The following is a 25,216-nucleotide window of genomic DNA, read 5'->3' as shown; positions in this document are numbered from 1 at the left end:
TATAGTCAGAAGCATGCAGGTCAACTCTTACCTTGAAATGGCAGTATGTCAACAGAGATGCTTAACTTAGTTAATTGATGGGATGCTGTGGTTTAATCTCAATAATTTATCTGACATGGGTATAAATATTGAGAGATTTAATGCAAAGTCATTGTTCGGGGGAAATTCTTTGGACTGCCTCGTTGTACCTTCTATAGTGGTTTGTACACAGTAGATTCCCAGAGTGGCTGATTGATTGTGGAAGCAGCTGTGTGGCTGGGCATAAACTATCGACTGAAATACCAGAGCATCTCTGAATTATGTGTTTGTGCTTTATGCCCTCCCCGATTTTCCTGCGGAGGCAGAGCTGAAGTGGGCTGTTGGGAGACAGAAGACTTTTCATTTCACTTGTCCCATATAGAGCTCCCTTTCCGGACTTTTTAAATCACACACTTTTAGAATGGATCATATAGGTATCCCCCTGCTTTTCATTACAATACTTTTCTGGATAAAGGTGTAACAAGATTTAGATCATTTTGCCTCAAAAATATCACTTGGAGAACTGGAAATTTTCTTGACTCTTTTCTCCATTCTTTTATTTCTCAGGAAAGTTAATATTTAAATATCCTGTCTTTGTAGATAATTAAATAAATAAACTGCCTTAAAATAGCTTGCTTTCCTAAGATTTCTTTCCCCCCTGAGCATCTATTTTTTGAAAATACTAAGTGCTTTATATTAATAAGGAATAAAAAACCCTGTTTTTGGCTCTGTGAGCAAAGACAGCCCCTAAACATATAAGATTATTAAAAGACAACTGGACCAAAACTTATTAATAAATAAAGCCTAGGTTATGAATTAATTATAAATTCTGAGAAATTCGTAATTGAGAATAAATAAGGTAATTTTCTTTTTTTTTTAAATAAAAGGTTTTGAAGATGAGTTTTGAAGTAGAACTTGAAAAGGAATAGATAAAAAGAGGGTAGTTCTTGCAGAGTTTTTTGTTATTTCTTCTTTTTCTTCTTTTTCAAAACTATGTTATTTTGGAAAATTCTAACACCTATGAAAGTAGAGAAAAGAGAATAATGAGCTCCCATTTACCCATCACCAGGACTGAATATCAACATTCTGCCATTCTTGCCTCAGCTCTCTTGTGTCATTGTTGCTACTTCTGTGAACATATTTTAAAATAAATTCCAGACTTCACATCATTTTGTTCCTACATGCCTAAGTGCAAATCTCTAAAAAACATGGATGTTTTCATTCGTGCAATAATCCCATTACCACAAATAACACAAGGACTAATATTGTCTTGGTATCACCTAATACCTATACCATATGCAAGTTCCCGATTATCTTCAAAACCTACATTGGTTAGGTATGTTGTAATTAGAATCCAAAGCCCACACATTGCATTTGGTTGTTAGGTCTCTTTTTTAAAAATTTACCTTTATTGTTGAAAGTATTACAGATGTTCTTAAGGCAGTATTTTCTTTGATTAATATTTAGCCTTATTTTCAAGGTTGACAATCCATGCAAAATACCTAGTACTAATTGGCCAAAATACCCTCTTCTCATTCTGTTTCAATCAGCTATGCTGTGTGGGATGGGGGAAGAGAGAGAGTCATCTTATTATCCTAACAAAAACCCCTAAATAAACCCCTAAATATGTGCAATCTGCTCCTGATATTTTTTCACTTCAATATCTGCCACTTTGGTGAACTTGAGGTATGTGAAGTACATTATGGGATCTAGGAACAATCACAGTCACTTAAAATATTCCTTAGGTCCAGAGCCTTGGATAGGTCTGCCATGGGCCTGTTTGAAAGCCATTGCCATGTAGTTTTGATCATGTCTGTGACTTCACTCCATCATAGATAAACTACTGTACTAACGTGTATTAAGTGGTCACGCAGGCCTCTCACACTTGGTATAAGGCAGCATGCCTAGAATACTTACCTTTTGGGAGGGAAGCAGTTAAAACATTTTAGACCTGAAAGCTTTGCATGAGAATGCTGAATTTTACAACTGAAGTCAGACACAAATATCTGCTTCTTCCCCCAGTCCAGTACTGGCCTCCTAAGACATAGGAGCGATCGGAGTGTGTCACAATGATGCAAGATTTCAGTAGCTTCAGAATCAAATTTTGGAATGTAAAGGAGACAGAAGTCATGGAAATAATATTATCTTTTTAAAAGCATGATTCCAAAGTTACTAGTTTCTTAAATTAATACTTGAATGAAGTCATTATTAAGTATAATGGTTATGAATATTTTTTGAATAGTCTTTGTAAATAACTATTTTTAATTACAGTACATAAACAACCCCATTGCTCCAGAAACTGTGAACATAGTAGAGTCAATGGCAGAATTATTTGAGGGCTCAGCAGAGATATCTTCTGACCTGTATGCGATTGCTTCAGTCATGTATAACAGTCACCCGCATAATAACTTTCCTGTGAGGAACAGAGCTGAAGACCAGCATTCAGCCATTGGTAGGTACAGTTTTTATGTTCTATGAAATGCACTTAAACCACCAGTGCTGGCCAGCACAGATATGAACCTGAGCTTAGAGTTCAACCAAATAATTAATGGTTCGTGGGCTGGCGTCAGATTTTTTTCTTCTTTAACTGTTGGATAACCTCATGCAGCAAATGGAAATGCCACACAGGAAGGAGCCGGCCCCTCCTAACCCATTTGACCTTCCTCCTAGAGAAAGTAGCACCCTAGAGTCTTCAGCCAAGCTGCATAGACAATCAGTTATTACAGTTGCCAAAGCAGGTGTGATGGGGAGGGATTAACATATCTTCAAATCATTTACAGGCCTCACACTCTCTGCAGCTTTTGACTAATAGGTTTTCAAATGTCACCAAAGGTAAATAGGTCAGAAAGTTACAACTCTGGTGCATGCAGTGATAAACAGGTGTAGGTGCCCCAGCGATGTGGTGATGTCATTTGTGTGTACACTTGCTCTCTGGGGTCAATGGATCTTATTGTTTCTAAAAGAAGAATGTCATATATAGCAAATTAAAAGTACTTGGTTAGAAAACGCCCATCTAAATTCTCTCTGTTTTTTTCTGAAATGCTAAGTAAGAAGAACATTTTTCCCTTTTCTCTGATTTGGTATTTGTCCTGTTCCAAGTTAAAAGTGTAATTTTATTGATGGTAGAATCAGTCAAAAAAATATCACATTACCTTTAGTATACGTTTATTTCACATACTCATTTATTCACTTTTTTTCTTTGCAAAGAAGACTGGGGGCAATGCTACAAATTAAGAGGCCCACGGTTTCTGATACAGATGTTTTCTTAAACACTTCACGTTTGGCCTAATTGCTAGTTAACATTATTCGAACCATAAGTTCTGAATAACTTTTAAAATCTAACACTATTTGAAATCCTTGTTCAGACAGATGTATGTATCAGTTATCCAAACTTGCATGCTTTAAAATATTACTGGGTTTAGTGAAGGTATAGTGAATTTTGAGTTCAAATAAAAGCCTCATTTCTTTCACTTTATAATCTAGCAATGACTTAGGACATTTCAATTTGATATTATTGACTAGTCTGTCTTTTCAAAAAATTTCCTAGTCAGTCCATTTTAGCAAGTTCTGTTTTCTCGAAACACTAATCTCATGTTCCAGGATAAATAATACCTAACAAAACTATATTGTGAGCACAAAATATTTTTAGATATTGTTGGGGAGTATTCAGCACATTTATTATTAATTATATATCTACTTTTCACATAAAGGAGTGCATAGGGGGATTAATGAATAATACGAAATCAGGTTTAAGATTTCACTGTGTGAGCAAAAATAATTTTGATCATGAACCAAACACCTTTTTTAAAAAAAACACTGATTTCAAATAGGAGCTACATGGAATCAGTATATCACTGACATCGCCGCTGAACAGCTGTCTTACGTTATCAGGAGACTCGTACCTTTCACTGAGCACATGATTAGTGTATCTGCTTTCACCATCATGGGAGAAGGACCACCAACGGTTCTCAATGTTAGGACACTCGAGCAAGGTAAGAATGTGTTTCCTTTGAAATAATTACCTGGAGATATGCTCTTGCGCATTGAAATACTTTTTCTTTTCATTCATATTAATTGTTCATTCTTCTTTTCAAGTGCCAAGCTCCATTCAGATTATAAACTATAAAAATATTAGTTCTTCATCTATTTTATTATATTGGGATCCTCCAGAATATCCCAATGGAAAAATAACTCATTATACAATTTATGCAGTGGAATTGGATACAAACAGAGCATTCCAGATGACTACTCTAGATAACAGCTTTCTCATAACAGGTAGAACAAAGTTTTGCTTTTAAAAAACTTTTCTATTCTAATGGAAAAATATGTATGTCTCTCTATGCCTTAAGCCTTGCAGGACATGTGTTTCATCATTCCAGATTTTGTTGTGCTATGCTGCCATGGATATCTTAAAAAATATGTGAAGAAATAACCTGACTAAATTGTTCTTTATCTACAAAGGAGTAAAACCATCAGATCACAGATATCTTAGGAATATACTTAACCCAGGAAATTATATGTCTGGTATATTGAAATAACTCAGCACTGAAGGCTTGAAGGAATGAATGTGAAGTAAAGCAGCTGATGTGGTGTTTGTGCCAAGGCAACTATACTCCTTGCAGTGTGCCAAAATTATTTTTCAGCCTCAAATCTTCCTTAATATTTTAGGAAATAACTAAAACATCATCAACAGGGGAAGATCCTCAAATCCAAGGACTTTTGGGAGATTGGGATTATAAGGAAACTGACCTGGGGAGTCAGTCTCCCAAATAAATTATTTTCACTATGCCTATAACACACTAATCTCAGTGTTATTTTAAGGAATTTAAACAAATTGCCTGTTGTTTTTATAGGGTTAAAGAAATACACAAAATATAAGATGAGAGTGGCTGCCTCAACCCATGTTGGAGAAAGTTCTTTGTCTGAAGAAAATGACATCTTTGTGAGAACTCCAGAAGATGGTAAGACTGTCAAGTGCAGTTTTAATAGAAGAAAGCAAATGGTATTGCCTGCTTACTAACATCTACCTCATGATGCCTTTAGTGTCTGAAGCAATAAACATGAAAAAATACATGTATTTAAATTTTTCTTCTCCCGCCCTAGTCAGTTTTGCTCACTGGTTTAATTACGATCAAGCGCATGTACCTCAGTTGCAGGCTCTGTCCCCGGCCAGGTTGGGGCATGTGCGGGAGACAACCAATTGATGTGTCTCTCTCACATCAATGTTTCTCTCTCTCTCTCTCCCCCTTCCACTCTCTCTGAAAAGCAATGGGAAAAAATATCTTTGGGTGAAGATTAAAAATAATTTTTTTCTCTTCCTCCCCCAGAACCGGAATCATCACCTCAAGATGTGGAAGTTACTGACCTGACTGCATATGAAATAAGTTTGAAATGGTTACCACCTGAGAAACCCAATGGGATTATTGTTGCTTATGAAGTCCTCTATAAAAACATGGATACCTTATTTATGAAGAACACCTCAACGACAAACATAATTTTAAGGGACTTAAAACCCTACACCCTTTATAACATTTCTGTGAGGTCATACACCAGATTGGGTCATGGCAATCAGTTATCTTCCTTACTCTCTGTAAGGACTTCTGAGACTGGTAAGTTTTTTGTTTGTTTAATAATGCATAGTAATAAAGTAAATGTGGCTGACAGTTGCTCTATTGTTTCTATTTTACTGAAACTAAAACCCCTCATTATTTCATTTTTTATAATCCAGGAATTTATTTGCTTTTTTTCTGTTAAGAATGTGAGAAAAGGCTTGTTGTGCAAATTTTTTAAAAGTCTGATTTGCATATAAGGGAATTCCAAACTAAAAATCAGCAAATTTTACAAATGAAAGGCCTTAAGAAACTAAAGATGTTTTTCAATGTGCCTGTAAATTTGCAAATTAATAATTGCTTGCTTTCAAATAAGGTAAAAGCAGAGACACACTCATAAGAATAGATTCTTATACTCTAATGAGGTATGTAGGTAGGTAGGGAGTGGGAGTGCAGAAAAGGCATACCTTATGGAAGAGGTAGCATTTGACGTGGATCTTAAGGAGTCAGTTGGAATGGGCACAAGGACCTTATGGAGGCCATATAGTGGGGGGGGGGGGGGGGATAGCCAATCCAAAGAAAATAACACAGGCAAGGAGTTGCTGTGTTTCAGTTTCACTCATGCAAGAGCCAACAGCACAAAGGAAGACATTTTGCCTGATGATGTTAGTTTATTGTTTGTTTATAATCATATATTGGAACATCACTCTTAGGTCAACTTTATAGTGTATGCTGAGAATTAAGAACTAAATTGAAAGTTACTATTTTATCCCTACATGTAAAAAATAAGCATTTATTGACTAGCAACTGGCTGAACCATTTGGAATTGCTATTCCTATGGGTCATAATGCCCAAATACTAGCAACTTCATATAGAATAGCCTGATCCTTATGGCCCTGCCTCTGACCTTGAGGACCAAGGAATATGGTAAAGCAGCTTACCTTTGAGCCAAAGTATCCTCTTGAACCTGGTCTCAGAAATTAAGTAAATGAGATGACACAATGCCCATAGAGAGGCATTGGTTATAATTGCAGGAACAAGAGAGTGATGAAAAGAGCATTTCTTTTTTTCATCATGAGTTCCCCTAAAGTGAAACCTAATTGATATTAAACCACATATAGTCACGTTTCATTGATTTTATAGACATTGTACTTAAGTATTTTTGTGAAAAAATGTCTGCTCTTTACCAGGCCTGGTTTTATTTTATTTTACACTGAGTCAAGGAAAGAAACGAGCATATTTTAAGCGCCTGCAAAGTGCCATGGGCTCTGCTATTGGCTTTCACAGTACTGCCTTTGTATTCTAGAATAAAGCATTAAGATATTATTAGCTTTATTGCCCAATAAAAAACCAAGATCCGAGAGGTTTATCCTTTCAGTAGATATTTACAATGTGCCAAGTCCTACTGGGAATGTGTCACTGTAGAATAAAATGAATTTTTACCCACCTAAAGTTAATATTAATTGGTGGGTATTTAATTGCTTAAGATTATACAGCTGGTAAGCGATAAAACTGGAACTGGAACCCAAATCTATCTGATTGTAAAGCCCATTTCCTTTCACAATACATGCTGTTTTAGAAATCATCAATAAAGTTGGTAAATTATAAATACATCTGGATCTTTCTGTCCATTGTTGCAGTAGAACCATATTTTACCGGTTTTGACTGTGAACAGCATTTTAAAGGAAAGTAAGAACTTTGCAGGGTGGAGGGGATCAATGGGGGAAAAGTGGGGGACATCGGTAATACTTTCAACAATAAAGATAAATTTTTAAAAATCTTGTTATATTAAAAATAGCCATATTCATGAATGCTTATCAAATGTTTCACTACGTAAGTGGTCACAGCATCAAGTACATCTTATTTTTATGACTATCTATAAAAATCATTTTTTGCTTCCTTATTATTACATGCATGCAAGTTTCTACTTAGTATTAAAATATAAATTTGATTTGCCCTAGCCAGTTTGGCTCAGTGGTTGGAGCGTTGTCCTGCAGACTGAAGGGTCCCGGGTTTGATTCTGGCCAAGGGCAGGTACCTTGGTTTTAGGCTTGATCCCTGGCCCGTCGGGGCATGTGGGGGGGGAGGCAACCAATCGATGAGTCTCTCTCACATCGATGTTTCTCTCCCTCCCTTCCACTCTCTCTGAAAAGCAATGGAAAAAATATCCTTGGGTGAGGATTAAATATATATATATATTTGTTTTTATGTCATTATTTGTTGTGTGAGCTTAATTCAAAGGTAGGGATAAATAACAAACCGTAAGTGAATGTAAGAATTTAACTTGAAATGTAATTTAAAACGTGGATTTTAGGTTTGAAAGATGTTTTAGAAAACACTCAGAACCTTTTATTTTATTTTATTATTATTTTTTTAACCCTTTATTTTATAGAAGAGGAGACCTAGGACTATTTGAGTAAAATGACTCAACAACCACAGTAGGTGAGAAGTAATGTTTGGATTTGAAGCTAAGCTTCCTGACAACTGTTCAAGGCCCCAAGCTAGTACAAAAAATAGAGAAGGGGGAACAACTTATGACAGGGCTCACTAGCTCACCCACTTGGGTGACTGTAATTCAGTCGTCTTTACACTGGAAGCAAAAGAAGCCTAAAAATAGGGCATAGATAGGGCTTAGTGCCCATAGTCTTAATTCCTAGTTCTCTGTCCTAAATTAGGGTACTCTCAAGGCCTGCGTATTCTCTATCTGGATGGAAATGGACAACGGAATCGATGTTAGTGACTTTTCTTAGGTCATGTTTACTACTACTGAGCCACCAACTTAGCTCTTTTTGCAAAAGAGGAAGCTAGAATTTTAAATAGAGGCTCAAGGTGCATTTGAAGCAGGACGTGCTCAAGAACAACTATCTGTTCCCAGGGCTCAGGATGCTTATTAAATACAATAATTTTATCTTTTACTCTTACATAAAAGCAAGAGTCAACTCTTTTTATTATTGTTTCATGAGAAATAGAAGAATGTGCTAACTCAATAATGTGTTAATGCTGCTAATTATAAATAGGAGTAAATTATTTGTTCAAATGTTTTATCTTGGTTGGAGAATCAGAGTTTACTAGTACTTGGAAATAAAATACTGTACTCTTGTGTTCAAGCAGGAAAGATCAATGCAAGACTGATTTTGTGTGTATGTGTTTATGTGTGCTTTAAGTATAGAATGTACAGTTGACAAGCAAACTTGAGATTAGTTTATATTTTCTCATATAATTATGAGAATTATGAAAATAATTATGAGAATAGTGTGCAGTAATCACATAAAGAATTTTAAGTTCCCATACAAATTACCCTATGATCCATGTATCCTGTAACCTTTTTAAGACATAACTTTCTTTTTTTTAAAAAAATCCTCCCTTGAGGATATGTTTTTATTGATTTGAGAGAGAGAGAGAAAGAGAAAGAGAGAAACATTGATAAGTTTCCTCTCATACACCCTCCAACTAGGAATTGAACCCACAACCTAGGTAAGTGCCCTGACTAGGAACTGAACCCAGTGTACAGGATGATGCTCCAACTGACTGAGCCACCCAGCCAAGGCAAGACATAACTTTCTTTATAGTAATACTTTAACCAAATGCCTTGACTGTGTCTGATTTTGGGCAATAAACACCCATGAATAGTAACTTAGCCTGACATTGACCAAATTTTGGTTTAGGACTCTATAATTTTATATTAATTAATGACATTTCTTAATTTATCTACATAGCATTAAAACTATGTATACCAAACAACAATCTTTTGACATACACAAGGTAACTCCTCACTTCATATTTTAGTATCATCATGAACTAAATTATTTATTTTAAATTTTTACATCAATTTAGCTTATTTCAACTAACTATAATAATTACTTTTAATTCTTGAGTTATCTCTTTTACGCACTACTTCTACAATTGGAAACACTATGCTATGTCAGAAAACTGAAGAGTGCCTCATCACTCTCCAAAATTAGTAACTCATCCAGTTGGTCTTGCTTTATTTTCCCTGAAGATATGTTATTGGACAGGGACTGCTGGAGCGGGTCTCCCCAGGCTGGCCTGTAGAGTGTGGGTTCTTGACTTTGTGTAGGAAAGATTTCACAATAGAGCCCAGGTGATTTTGAGAGTACTTTTGTTAAAGCTGGGGACAGTGAAACAGAAGGAGGGCTTAGAGTAGAAGAAGCAACTTCAGAGAGTCTAGACAGTGCTCTGCTTTGGCTCCCTAGAAATGTTATAGGAAAGCAGTGAGCCAAGGCAGGGCTGCTCCAACTCACTGGGAAGTCAGAGAAAAGGGGGCCTTGGAGACATGATCGGGGGTAAGCCTGGATGGAGCTACTGCTTCCCACTGCTCTCCTGGTTGCAAGTCTCCTGGGGACCCTTAGACTTTAGGAGGAAGTAAAAAGTTCATGCCCAGGAAAGGGCACGGGCATAGTCTAGAGTGAGCCTGCATTGAGTCTTGGTCCTGTTTTTTGTTTGTTTTTTCCCCCTGCAGGAACTTAGGGGAGGGTTTCAACAGAATATTCATTAGCTTTCTAGGTGTATTTGTAATATGCTGATGTATCAAAATGAGTGTATAGGGGAGTTTGGGATTACTCAGCTGGTTTGTTTTACTGTTTTACTTTTTATCTTGGGTCTGCCTGGCTTTAATGGGGTTTTTGTTATTTGTTCCCCTGACTTTATCTGTCCTTGGGTTTAGCTGACACAAATGGCATTAATTGGGTCTTTGCTCTTTATTTCCCAGACCAGGGTGATTTAAGCTATGTATTCTCTGGTTAGGGAGGGGAGGTATAAACCATTTGCTCTTAAGTGTCCTTGGTTGGGGAAGAAAAGGCCTTGTGATTCACAAGCTGGCTGTAAGTTGTTAAAATTATTTGGCCTTGTTTAATTTTCTTGTCTCAGTTTCCCTTTCCTACTTGCCCAGGAATTTTCCTAGCTTCTTACTATCCTACCACAGTTATCCTCTCAGGATTAATGAATAAAAATGCAAAGGATCAGAGATGGGTCAGAGATGCATATTTATCCTGACTACTGGTGGTAGGCAGGAAACTCCTAAGGGACAACTTAGAAAACACCAATGAAAATTTTCAAAATCAGAAGTTATACTGAATTATAAAATTCAAGCATTGTATCATTAATTCCCTTTTTTCTTACTATTAAAGAGCTATTCAATTCAATTTTACTTATTTTCCTTAGCTATGAGTTTCTCTCTTGTTTTTAATGCATTCTATGTCACGTTGAACATATTCATTCATTGAGCAGATTTTTATGGACACCTATCATGTACTACAACTCTAGTAGGCACTGTGGATACAACTGTAAATAAGACAAAATTCCTTCTTGGAACTTAACATTCTTTGAAGGGCCACAGAAAATAAGCTAATAAACAAATAATACATATGACTTTGGGTAGCGATAAGTTCTATGAAGAATAATTATGAAGGAAAGAAGGGAGTTATAGAGCATGAGTGGCTATTTGAGGTAGAGGACTGAGAGTCTCTCTGAGGATGTTATATATACACCCAGAAATATTAATAATCTATGGGATTCAGTTAGATAAGGATAATGAAAAGTGTTTCAGAAGGAGGAATAGCAATTGCCCAGTTCCTGAAGTGAGAAGATACTATATGCAGTTGAGGAAGAATAGAATATTTCTGTCTTTGAAGCAGTATGAGTTACGGGGAGGGAATTAGGTGAGGAGAGAGACAGAGCTGATGCAGATGGCTAGGGAGTGATGTTAGTGACAGACTGTGGACTCTGACTGAGTAGGGAGGTGATGGGCAGTGAAGATTTAATGAAGATAAAATAATTGTTTGATTGGCAGAACAAGAGTCAGTAAGCTGGAAAGACAGAAAGTGGTGGCCAAAGAGAGATCCCGGCAGTTACTGGTAATGACAGGGTCTCAGGTGCCTATGAAAGCTGGTGGGAAGGTGAGGTAGAGGAAAAGGCTGTTGGAATTACAGAGATCAGGAATGCAGGCACCAGGAAATTGGACAGACCATTTGCATCGATGTTGACATCTCTAAGAGTGTTAGAGAGGAAGTCAGTCATCCAGGTGGTAACTTTTTTTTTTTTTAAATATATCTTTATTGATTTCAGAGAGTTGAAGGGAGAGGGGGAGAGAGAGAGAGAAACATCAATGATGAGAGTCATTGATCAGCTGCAGCCCGCAACCCGGGCATGTGCCCTGACTGGGAATCGAACCCCGATCGCCTGGATCCTAGGTCGACGCTCAACCGCTGAGCCACGCCCGGCCGGGCAGGTGGTAATGTTTTTAAGATGTTTGGAGAAGTGGTGGAGTATCAGCCGATGACTGTCCTAAGGAAGTGTAGCTCACAGAGTTCATCAGGAAGAAGGAAGGAAAAACAATCTGAATTCGGCAAAGAGGAGCAACCAATACAACTATTCAACTCCTAGGGCTAAGATGCAGTGTTCTCAGCAGGCCCAAGATTTGAGAGCCAGATGGTTAACAAAGCATTCAGAGTAGATTTTGGGTGCTTGGGAAGGGATATTGCTATGTATTGCTACATCAAACCATATAATTATATTGCTATGTATTGCTACATCAAACCATGTTCTGATTTATAGACCTTCAAACATTTTAGAACTATCACCATTTTTTATGTCAGGTTTTTTTCTATTAAGTCTGCCTTAGATACAATACACTTCATAGTAGATAACAATTAGCAGGGTTGGGATGGAGGGACACTGTCTACACTTTCAAGACTTCAGAATTTTGTCTATTTATTAGTAGCACTTTTATGTCTATTGTATGGAGAATACTAATAAAAAAAGGTTCATTTTTTTTCTTTTGAAAGGAAAGAATTTAATAGCAGGACTCTATAATGGCAATAATATTTACATATTTAGTTTATATTGCTTAATTCCAAAATTAGCCATTATTGTTATTGTTCTGTGCAGCCAATGTTTAACATTATCTTTGCAATTGTGGTGTTTCATCTCCAGGAAAATTTTTTATTCTTTTTGCTGAGAGTGCATTATTTAAAATTTCATTATTGAAGTTGTATCGATGGCATTCTCTGTTCTTGATTGTCTACATGTATCTCTGTTTCACCTGTATTCATTTTTCTGGGTGTAGAATTCCAGTTGTTTTTCAATTAATGTCAATTGTCAGCCTAATTGTCATTCCTATATAGATGATAGGTCTTTTTCTGGTGCTGTTAAGATCATCTCTTCTTTGTGTACTGTATTTTCACAATGAAGGGCCTAAATATGATTTTTTTTTAATTTCTGCTTGGGATTTATTGGAATTCCTTAATCTGAAGTTTGATATCTTTCAACAATTTTGAAAAGTCTCAGCCATTATCTTTTTAAACATTTCTTCTACCTCATTCTATTATCTTAGACCTTCTTAATATAACCTCTATGTCTGCCATTTTTATTTTTCTTATTTTCTTTCTCTGAGTTACATTTTGATAGTTTCTTTAATACTATCATCCTCTTTGCTAAATTTTTCTCTTTTCTTACCCAATCTACTTTTAGACATCAATTTTAAATGCATTTTTTTTGTGTTGTTTTGCTGTTCTAGAAAGCCCATCTGGTTCTCTATTAGCCCTGCTTATTTATTTATTTATTATTTATTTATTTATTATTTAAAGAATTCTGTTGACATTTTCAGATCTGTTTTATTTCTTGAAATATACTAAACATTCATAATTTTATTCTGTAGTAAGTGGAACAGCTGAAGTCTTTTGCAGTCTGATGTGTGTTTGTGTGTATATGTGTGTTTGGGTGTGTAAGAGAGTATATGTGTGTTTGCGTGTGTGAGTGTAAGAGTGTATATGTGTGTTTGCGTGTGTGTGTAAGAGTGTGTATGTGTTTGTGTGTGAATGTGTAAGTGTATATGTGTGTTTGCATGTGCGAGTGTGTAAGAGTGTGTGTATTTGCGTGTGTGAATGTGTAAGTGTATATGTATATGTGTGTTTGCATGTGTGTGTGTGTGAGAGTGTTTGTGTGTGGGTGTAAGTGTATATGTGTGTTCGCGTGTGTAAGAGTGTATATGTGTGTTTGTGTGTGAGTGTGTCTGCATTATTTTCTCATTTTTCTTTTCTGCTTTAACTTTTGGTGCCTGATTTGCTTGGGTGGTTAGCGATTGTATCAGTGAGCTCATATTCCTTGAAACTTTATCTGTGGGAAATTTATGTGGCCTGAGTTGAAGTTGAGTTTCTTCAGAGAAGATTTAGGTTTACTTTTGCTATTTGCTTTTGAATCATATCAACTCAGGATTAAAGATTTGTTGTAACTTAAATTCTGAAGGAGAGTTTTTTCAGGCTATATGGACAGCACGGATTCGGGCCACATAGGGTCATAGGGACAGACTTGCAGTTCCAAAACTGCATTATTTTTCTTTCTCTTCCACCTCTTTATCAAGAGAAAAAAGTTTATTTTCTGTAATATTTTCTATAGTGGGTTTACTCCCCACTCTTCATCCCCTTAGAGTGAATGAACCATGTTGCACTAGTCCAAGAGTTACCACTCATGGTGAATTTTACTGCGTTCTGCAGAAGAATTCAGGGCGCCCCCTAGAGTTGTCCAATGTCATGGTTCTGGTTGAAATTGCACTCTTGCAGGGTTCTAGCTCTTTACGCAGGGATATCCCTTGCCCTTCTTCTGGTTCAAGCATATCTCTGGCACTCCACACAGCTCTTAATATGGAAACTCAAAGTCACCGGGGTTGACCAATACCCTCCAAGGCAAAGCTGGCTTTAGTACCAGCTTCCATCTCAGGATACCTGTTTTTACTGTATTATTATTTTGTTTTATTTTATTTTGTTTAGTTTCTTGGCCGCCACAGATTTCTTACTTTCTTGTCAGCTCTGCAAGTAATTAAGAGAAAAATTTGTGTTATACAGTGTTTTAATTATTTTAATTAAGATAGTCATTCAGTTTAGAGTATCTGTTTTTCCAAAATTTGAATCCCACAGGTACTGTTACTATTTGAATATGTGTAGAGAACCATTTATGACCATGGCATTTAATGCAATTAAAACATTAGTAGACATAAAAAACTAGTGTTTTATTTAATGATATCATCTATCCTTAGGAGGCTCTATTGCTGCCAGGTTATAATATGCAACATTTTATCTAGGAAAAATTACTTGCTTTGTCATAGGTTTTGTTTTAGACCAAAACTAATTATTAACTATATATATATATATAGTTATATATATATGTGGTTAATATATATAACATATTAAATATATGATATATAATATATAGTTATATATATATAACTATATAGTTAATATATAAAAGGATTCTGTATATATATATTAACTATATATATATTAACTATATAAATATATATAGTTAATGAAAGACAGAACCCTTTTTAAGTATTTTTCAACCCTCTTTCTTTCATCTGTTTGTTCTGCAAGATAGCTTAATACAGCTACAAATATTTTAATAAATATACTATAAGCATTCTGTAAAATCATAGTATGAATTTTATTTAAAGATGAATTTTTTTTAATGATGTTCTTAGTGTATAGTTTAACTACACCTTGCTTCATTTAGGATACTTATTACAATCACATCCTAGTGCACTTGGATGAAAAGTTCAGCAGAATAGATTTTTAGGATGGAACTGTTTTATGCATTTATTTTATTTTTCTTTTCTTTTAGTGCCTGGTAGTGCACCAGAGAATATTACTTACAAAAATATTTCCTCTGGAGAGATTGAAATATCATTTCTTCCACCGCATAGTCCCAATGGAATCATACAGAAATATACAATTTATCTCAAGAGAACTAATGGAAATGAGGAAAGAACTATAGATACAACTTCTTTGACTCAGAGCATTAAAGGTAACACACACACACACACGTATAATGTTGTATAGTTACATTTATATTGACAGAGTGGCCACAAAAATATTAGCTTGTTCTTTTATAAATGTTAAGTGCGAGTCGTTTTATACAGGCTATGACAATTCTAGCTTTTTGGTTAAATAACGTAAGAGTTTATTTCAGGTCACATGAAAGGATATTCCTTGTCCACATTACCCAATATCATTTTGTCTTCATAAGAGGAGTTACTATTTCAAAGATCTACATTTTCATTTAGTTTTTACTTTGGAAGATTGTGAAGAGATATTTCATAGTCTGCTTCATGCATATTATTAAAGGATATTCTGTAAGTCCCAACTGATCAATTTTGTTTCCATTTAGGATTGAAGAAATATACCCCATATATAGTTGAGGTGTCTGCTAGTACGCTCAGAGGTGAAGGAGTTCGCAGTGCACCCATACGTGTACTGACAGAAGAAGATGGTAAGCATGGTAGTGGGTAGTGATATATTTTGAATTCATGACATTTCAAAAAACATGTCTGTAGATGAAGATATAATGTAAAAAATCCCCTATCCTTGGGTATCAGTTGTGTGCCACACCAGCATTACACAGATTTCATTGTCATGGTATCAAAGTAGCTAGCATAGTCAGATTTATGTTCTGACTATGTATAATGCTTTTTACATTTATGTAAAATGCTTTTTAAAATTATTCTGGAGTCATCTGTGCTCTGTAAAAAATCAGGAATATGTTTTTAAGAATTTTTAAGGCTAACATTTTGGTTTGAATGGTTTGAACATCAACTAACTGTCTTAGTTATAATGGTGTTTTTCAACTTTTACATCCATAAGAATAGACATTTATTTGCCTAAGTTTTGTAGTAGATTCTGTTATGTCAAGCTGCAACAGTTTTTTATCACATTAGAATAAGTTTGACAATGAGTTCAGACTATTTTCCAGGTTTGCTATATAATTTACAAGATGGCATTCCTGACTGTTAATAGTCTTCCTGTTGAATATTGAAACATACCTTTTCTTAACCTAAATAAAATCTTTGCTACTGAGACCACTTTATACCACTACCTCACCAAGGTAGAGGCATATATTATGCTAAGAAAATTACTTTTTAGGAATATGCTTGGGCTTGGATTTGCATTTTATGTTTAATACACTGTGTGTTTTGAGACTGTTAATTTTTTCTGTAAAAGGATGTCCTGTTGCCGTGAGAGATGGGCCAGTATGTATCATGAGTATTTGTAGGGTATCTTTTTTCCTCCCCTCTTCCAAGTTTCCCAGTCTTTCCAGCTAGGTTGTGCCCTGTGGCTATTCAGATTTTAGTCATTCACCAGGACAAAGTGGGCATTGTACACTTCTAGAAGGAAGGCTTTTCTCTACATTACTCTTATCTTATTCACCATAACTAAGTATTTGGAGTCCTCTTCTCCCATTTCAGATCCTCCATGGCTTCCCCTCCACCAAATTACTTCACTAAAGCATGGTGGTAGCTCTGGGTTTTCCCAGTTTCTAAGTTTTCTTAGAGGTTAGTTTTCCATGGTCATTGCCTCTACATACTGTCCTTGTTTCTCCATCAAAATTTACCTGTCCAAAATGTATTTTTAAAAATTAAAAAAAAATTTAATTGCAATTTACATTCAATATTATTTTGTATTAATTTCAGGTGAACAACATAATGGTTAGACAATCATATATTTCACAAAGTGTTCTCAGTGTTTCCAGTACCCACCTGGCACCATACATAGTTATTATAATATTATTGACTATATTTCCTATGCTGTACTTTACATCCCCGTGACTATTTTGTAACTACCAATCTGTACTTTTCAATGCCTTAACCTTTTCATCCAGTCTTCCACTGCTCCCCCTCTCTTCTGGCAAACATCAGTTTGTTCTCTGTGTCTGTGAGTGTGTTTCTGTTTTGTTTATTAATTTATATTGTTCTCTAGATTCCACATATAAGTGAAATCATATGGTATTTATCTTTCTCTGACAGACATTTCACTTAGCAAAATAGCCTCTAGGTCCATGCTGTCACAAATGGTAAGATTTCATTCCTTTTATGGCTAATATTCTACTCGTCCATTGATGGACACTTGGGTTGCTTCCACAGCTTGGCTATTGGAAAAAATGCTGCAATGAACATAGGGGTACATATATTCTTTTGAATTGGTGTTTTGAGCTTCTTCAGATAAATACCCTCAAGTGGAATTGCTGGGTTATAAGGCAGTTTCATGTTTCATTTTTTGAGGAACCTCCATCCTGCTCTCCACCGTGGCTGCACCAATCTGCATTCCTACCAATAACACACGAAGGTTCTCTTTTCTTCACATTCTCACCAACACTTGTTGTTTGTTGAATTATTGATAGTAGTCAATCTGACACAACAACCCCAAATGTATGGGACACAGGGAAAGCAGTCCTAACAGGGAAATTCATAGCATTATAGGCCTACCTCAAGAAACAAGAAGAATCTTCAATAAACAATCTAACCTTATACTTAAAGGAACTAGAAAAAGAAGAACAAATGAAGCCCAAAGTGAGTAGAAGAAAAGGAATAATAAATATCAGAATGGAAATAAATGAAATAGAGTCTAAAAAAAGAAAATACAAAAAAGCCCTGGCCAATTTGGCTCAGTGGTTAGAGTGTCGGCCCACAGACTGAGGGGTCCCATGTTCAGTTCAGGCCAAGGGCACATACCTTAGTTGCAGGTTTGATCCCTGGACTGGACAGAGTACGTGCAGTAGGCAACTAATCGATGTGTCTCACATCGATGCCTCTCTCTCTCTCTCTCCCCCCTCCTCCCTCCCTCCCTTCTACTCTCTCTGAAAAGCAAAGGAAAAAAATATCCTCGGGTGAGAATTAAAAAAAATTTTAAAAAAATACAGAAAAATCAATGAAACCAACAGCTGGGTTTTTGAAAAGATAAACAAGATTGATAAACCTTTAACCAGACTCATCAGGGAAAATAGAGGATCCAAATAAATAAAATCAGAAATGAAAGCGGAGAAGTAGCAGACACCACAGAAACATAAAGGATTATAAGAAAATATTATGAACAACTAACTATATGCCAACAGATTGGAAAATCTGGAAGAAATGGATACATTCCTAGAAACATACAAACTTCCAAAAGTTTCTTTCGAGAAGTAACAGAAAATCTGAACAGGCCAATTACAACTAGCGAAATTGAAGCAGTAATCAGAAGACTCCCAACAAACAAAAATCCTGGATCGGATGTCTTCACAGGTGAATTTTACCAAATACTCAAAGAAGAACTAACAACTATCCTTCTCAAACTATTTCAAAAAATTCAAGAGGAGAGAAGACTTTCAAGCTCACTTTACAAAGCCAGCATTATTCTCATTCCAAAACCAGATAAAGACACTGCGAAGGAAAAAAAAAAAAATACAGGCCAACATCCCCAATGAACATAAATGCAATAATCCTTAACAAAATATTAGCAAAGCGAATCAGAACTATATTTAAAAGATCATTTACCACGATCAAATGGGATTTATTCCTGGAATGCAAGGTTGGTGCAACATCTGCAAATCCATTAAAGTGATATACCACATAAACAAAATGAAAGATAAAATCAAATGATCATATCAATAGATGCAGAAAAGCACTGGACAAAATCCAGCACCCATTTATGAGGAAAACTCTCAGCAAAGTCGGAATAGAGGGAACATACCTCAACATAATAGAGGCCATAATGACAAACCCATAGCTAAATGGGCAAAAATTAAGTCTTTTCCTTAAGATCAGGAATAAGTCACGGGTGTCCACTTTCACCACTTATTCAACATAGTACTGGAAGTCCTAGCCACAGCAATCAGACAAGAAAAAAAAAAAAGACATTCAAATTGGAAAAGAGGAAGTAAACAGTCATTATTTGCCCACTTCTTTATTTTTATCTAAATAACTTTTTCTGAGAATTTGAGATCTTATGTGAAGGAACTAGGCCTGTAATGAGCATATATTTCAAACAGGCAGAGCTTTTTACCTCTCAAGTCAGTAGTTTAAATTATACTATGTATCTGGATACCTGGGTTGTTAAAAAAATACTAAGTCAAGGTAAACTTTCATGCAAATCCTTGGCTTAGTTCTTGCTATAATCACTAAGGTTCAGAGTGAAGAACAAGATCCATTAATCAATAAATTGCAAGGAAATTAAGAATGGATAAAGTCCTGAGGAATTTTATTTATTGGATATTAGGAGCTCCTTGCCCTTATGGAGCTTTCAGTTTAGGAGGAGAGATAGAAACTTAACAACTATATAAACAAATGATTTTTGTAATTCTAGTTATTGGTATAAATGTTCCCCAAAATTATTCACCAGGACAAAAGTGGTACTAGCTATTCTGAGGCACCTACGAAAGTACAGCTGAGAAAGTTATGTCTAAGCTGTGACTTGAAGGAAGATGGGTAAAGAGGGAAGGTGAAAGGTAGGTAAGGTCATGCCAGACAGCCTTAGGAAGACCCTTCTCATGTATTCTCATATGCCTTGTCATGATGAATTGGATAGAACACAAAAGATATTGCATTTATTTTTCTAATTTTTAAATTTTATATAAATACCAAAATGATTCAGTGTGTTCCCATAAATGTGCAGTGCTTTGTTTAGATAAGCATATTACTTACATTTATTAAGAAATGCAGTTTTATGTAAAAAAAGAAAATACCCAAGGATATAGTAAGATTAAATATAAAACACCAAGAATTATCTCATATTCCACATAAATATGTTGAAACATGTTATAGAATAGAAATGCTTATTTACAACATGTTTTAAATCAGTGTTATTTTTTTATTGAAATCTATTTTCCCCCAACAATAAACAAAAGTTAAGATTTGCAAAGCTATTAGGGAAAATATCATAGGCTATTGTTTTGATAAATGAGAGTTCTCAGTTAAAAGTAATGCATGTCTTGGGAAACAGACATCTCCAAATGATGTATGGATTCTTGTGGTAATCAGTATTTGATAGCGTTTTTATTGTACTGCCAGTGGGAATACCAAATGGAAATATAAATACAGCTGTCATCATTATTCCTTAGAACTCATCTCATAAACCTTTTCTCTCTGCTCAATAAATTTTCCTTTTGAAAAATTGTTGTTACCAAAATAATGAAAACACACACAGAGACACATGTGCACACACAACTATAACTGCTTTTATTCAGAAAAGAAAAATTAAAATAATTCAGGTAGCATTTTATCCAAATTATTGCAAAAAGTGATGTGCCCATGTCCAGATTAATAAATTAACATTGTTCGAAGATCTCAGAAATTCTCAGAATTTCTGTTAGCTTTTGATTTGTTTGTTTCCATGTAAAATTGTATCAATGATTAGCTTTAGTAATTTATACCATTTTACATGCAAAAAGTTGTATATTAATATTCTAAGGTACTACTCTACTGTTATACAGCAGCTGAGAAATGCCATTCTACATGTTTTATCAAAATGGAAATCTAAACTTGGCTCACTAGTTTACAGCAATTCTTTTTGGTACTTATTCAATTAGAAAGGCTAACGTATTTGAGTACTTACACTATCACAGTAGAATGAGATGTAGACCCTAAACTGTATTTTTCTGTTTATGTGCTGCATTGGTGTTTCCTTTGTAAACCATTCAATTTCCAAGACAAAAATGTACAGATTTTGATATTATTTTACATTTTATTGACACATTGAGGACTGTAGTTTTTATTTGTGAGGTCAGTTATTTTAACTGCTCTCCCAACGTCATGCTTATCATTTTTCACTTCTTAAATGTGTGATTTCCCCCCCATCTATTTTTATTTTGGGGGGAGCTTATTTTTTACTGTATATTATATTTATTCACCCCATGGTTTTATTTTTATTAGAGAATGGTAATTTACCAAGATGTGCTTGAGCAGTAGGTGAATCACTGTGACATACCCCTGGTTCTTTTTTCTCATGAAATGTTTTTTTCCATTGAATCACAGAAACAGATGTTCTAACACCACCATGCAAAATCTTCCTTTATTATCTCATTTTGAAAGTCAACATCAGTCTCCCATGCCCATGGAGAAAAGCACTGTACTTGATTCATTTACCAGAACATCTATAATAAAAATTTTGTGCACCTTCATTTTAACCTTTTTAAATATACGTTTAATAAAATGCATTATCCTTCACTCTAACTTTTCAGCTCCTGATTCTCCCCCCCATGACTTCTCTGTAAAACAGTTGTCTGGTGTCACGGTGAAGTTGTCATGGCAACCACCCCTGGAGCCAAATGGAATTATCCTCTATTACACAGTTTATGTCTGGTAAGAATTTTTTTTTTTCTTTTTTGGAAATAGTTCTGAGAACAAGTATTAATCTGTAACATAATAGGAATGTAGTTTTGTTTTGTTTTTTTAAAATTTCAGAATATGATACTACATTAGGAACCTGATTATTAATAGGCTAGTTGATATGCTTTTATTAAGAAACCAGATTTTTCCCATATCATGTAGAGATCCAAGCATAGTCAAATAATATAATTTTTTTAACTAAAACAAAACCAATTAAGTGTTATGTATAATTATACTAAAATTCTGCTCTGTAACGTTATTGACTGATCAACTTAAGTGAAGACAGTGTATACTTTTAAACTCTCCTAGAGTTTTACACAAATATTCTCTATATTGCTGTTTAAGTTTCCTTGAACATAATTTAACTAAAACTTAACTGAAAGATATTTCTTCACAAATCTGTTATTAAAGGTCAGTTTTCTATTACAATGTAAGCAGTGGGTTTATTTTTGTCTAATCACCTTTTCCTGATTACCTATTCATGCATCAATTGTGAAAGAGATAAAATCCTATAGTGTGTCTCATGTCCATTAACAACAATATGATATTGCTTCATGAAAACTCAAGAGATAAAAATCCTAATTTTCATCTAATGTTAACACTCTTGAAAGGATTCACCAGTTATGGAACATATTTCCTAGTGCATTTTAAATATCTCAACTCAGAAAATACATTTTATACAGTATTTTATGGAGCACAGGCATTTCTTGCTTTTAGATTCCTGACTTGGAGGATCCAGCATTGAGAGGCTACAATATTTTGGGAAAATGTACTCTTCTTTCTCCTAAATTAAGAGTTTTCTTTTCCTGGTCTCTCTTTAAACTCTACATACTGCTCTGTAGGACTCCATCTCCCATGCCCTTCATGGCCTGATTCCTAGGCATTTTGCCGAGTCCTGGTGAAACTGGGATGACAGGAGAGATGTTAGTGGGAAGGGAAGCAGTGGGCAGGAGCAGCCATTTCCCGTGGTTTCCCTGTGCACTCAGTTTTTCATCCACTCATCTAACAATGCTGAAGGAGTGAGTGCCTGTGTACCTGAAGAAGACACACGTAAGACCCCTGCCCTCAAGGAGTTTATATTCTAAAGGGATAACTGGATTATAGGCCCAGAAACAGACAAATAAGGGAAGGTGGGCGACTGTACTTTTGATGGGGTGCTTGGTAAAATCCTCTTTAAAGAAGTGGCACTGAGCTGTGACCTGAGGAGGACGAGGGAAGCTTCCTGTCATGTGAAGATCAGCAGGGTGGAGTTTTCCAGGAAGAAGGAACGTCGATGGCCTGGGCTCTGTGGGGAAACACAACTTGTCATTCTGAAGAAAAGAAAGGAGGTCAGTGTTGCTGGAGTAACAGACAGACGAGAGGAGGCCTGGGGGCCAGACAAAGGTTGGAAGCCAAGCCACAGTAAGGATTTGGTTTTCATTTTAACAATAATGGAAGTTATTGGGGAATTTCAAGCACCTTGGTTACTTTACAGGGAATGTGTTGTAGGGAGCCAGAAGTGTAGCGGGGAACCTAGTAGGGGTACTAGTTTGGTAGTCTTTGCAATAGGTGTTACTGGCTATGGCAAAGACAAATGGGCCACTTTGAGCTACTGTTATGAAGAGTTGACAGGACTTGGTGATAGATTCATTGCAGGGATTAAAAAAAAGAGAGATGAACCAATGATAACTTCTAGATTTTTTAAAATCAGCTGTGATTACTCCAAGATTTTGACACCATTTTATGGAGTTAGAAAAAAACTGAAAGTGAAATACAAGTTATTGAAAGTGAGACTCAAGATTTTTCTGGCTGGGGTTCCAGCCCCACGTTGTGAGAACAACCTTGTTTCCCTGGGCAGTGATCATGCATGTCTCACTAAAGCCTCGCGGAGTTTTTTTAGCATCATGTGTGCAGCGCACATGGAGAGAAACACACAAGGTTAGATAGCATTCTGAGGGGTGCGGTCTCCCTGGGTCTTTTCTCTCTGGGTATGAACTGTGATAGCCCATAGGACCCACCCATAGGAACTTAGCTGTAATTCTAAGTTATCTATTTTTAATTCTGAATTTTATTTTTTTTAAAAGTAGGATGTGTTGAAAATAAACAACGGCATTTACATATGTTGTACTACCTTTCCAGAATATAGCAAGACTATAGAATTTTGCATGGTTTATATGAATTCAGATGTGATATAAAACATGATCTTCATGCCCTGTAACTGGTCTTTGTGCCGTTTGCAGTGTTGGTGTGGGCAGTGAGGGCCCTGACTCGGGGTCACTCATTTTTTCTCTCAATCCTTCTGTGTTTAGTTCAATTTCATTTGGGTAAATATTCCATCAATTTTAAGGTCGCCTCCCAACAGTGCCTTTTCTCTCCTTTTTCTAAAAGTACCCCTTTTCTGTCTCCCTTCCTAAGATGGATTCTAGGTACAGGTGAAGCCCAGGGAAGCTGGGCTGAGGGAGTTTCATGTCTGTGATGCTGTGGCTCCTCTCACCTGGCTTTTGGGGAATCATTCTGGCACTGATCTGCAGTCATAGCTTCTAGTTTCAAGGTTCCTATTTTCTGTTTTATCCTTGATCCAACCCCAGGCCTATTCTAGTGCCCCGGATCTCTTAGCAAGTCTGTCTGAACTCTCAGATGCCCTTGGTCGTTTTCCCTTCACACAGCTGCAGCGTCAGGATGGGAGGAAACTCCCCCACCCTTCCCCAGCTCTTCATGGTCCACTAGAGGAGCCCTTAGGTCTTCTGTATAGAAACAAAGCTTTTCTGAGAGGCTTGTCATTTCTCTCCATCCTGAGAAGGAGCAAACCCTTTATGGTGGGATTTCTTTCACAACCTATTGAGGTGTCTTCACTGCTCTGCCATCACCCTGAGATCCCAGGACACTCTAGTTCCGCTGCTTGGCCTTTTCTTCCTCTCGCTCTTTCTTAGTAGTGCAAAGCTTTTTTTTTTTTTTTTAAATTCTTGATTGATAAAAACTTTCTTTTCTCATACACTCCTTCCTCTCTACATCATCACTATTTATCTAACTCTATGATCTTAAATAACCCAGGACTGACTCTTGATGTATGCAGAGAATGTAGAAAAACTTTTTCCCCTACAAAACTTGGTTTCATTTGAAAACACACACAGGGGACGGGGCGGGAGATTGATTGGTGGAGTGGGGAGAAAGACCCTTTGTGCTTCAAGATTTACTTTGTTCATTGCTGTATCTAGAACAGAAAACTACCTGGCTGATAAGTGAAATAGTATTTTGACGGGATGAATGAATTAAGAGTATATTTTAAGAGTTAGAAATTGATGTTGACTTGTTGACTTTCTGCCGTAAGAGTAGTGATGCTCTCTCAGGCAAGGGATGCCTCAGGTTGGATAGGGTAAGATCACATAAAGAAAGAGCAAAAATGGAAAAACATTTTTGCATCTTCAAGCATATTATCTATAACAGACTGAAATATATATTAATGATAATGAAGTATATAGAGGCATTTTTAAATGTCTAGCATCTTGTCACTGAGATACTTACTGGA

The 25,216-nt window shown here is 35.9% G+C and overlaps 1 protein-coding gene across 1 annotated transcript in view; it reads left to right on the top strand.

Moving 5' to 3' along the window:
- Positions 1-25,216, top strand: part of PTPRQ (protein tyrosine phosphatase receptor type Q) — a 237,961-nt gene that overhangs the window by 75,097 nt on the left and 137,648 nt on the right. The window contains exons 28-35 of the mRNA XM_087814520.1: positions 2,290-2,470; positions 3,849-4,010; positions 4,114-4,293; positions 4,872-4,979; positions 5,346-5,627; positions 15,198-15,380; positions 15,744-15,845; positions 21,564-21,684. Coding sequence (XP_087670646.1) covers positions 2,290-2,470; positions 3,849-4,010; positions 4,114-4,293; positions 4,872-4,979; positions 5,346-5,627; positions 15,198-15,380; positions 15,744-15,845; positions 21,564-21,684 — 1,319 coding nt within the window. The remainder of the gene's footprint in view (positions 1-2,289; positions 2,471-3,848; positions 4,011-4,113; positions 4,294-4,871; positions 4,980-5,345; positions 5,628-15,197; positions 15,381-15,743; positions 15,846-21,563; positions 21,685-25,216) is intronic.

This window comes from Miniopterus natalensis, chromosome 2 (genome assembly GCF_054644295.1).
Source record: "Miniopterus natalensis isolate mMinNat1 chromosome 2, mMinNat1.hap1, whole genome shotgun sequence".
Taxonomy (NCBI): Eukaryota; Metazoa; Chordata; class Mammalia; order Chiroptera; family Miniopteridae; genus Miniopterus; species Miniopterus natalensis.
This window is presented reverse-complemented; position numbering and strand designations above follow the sequence as displayed.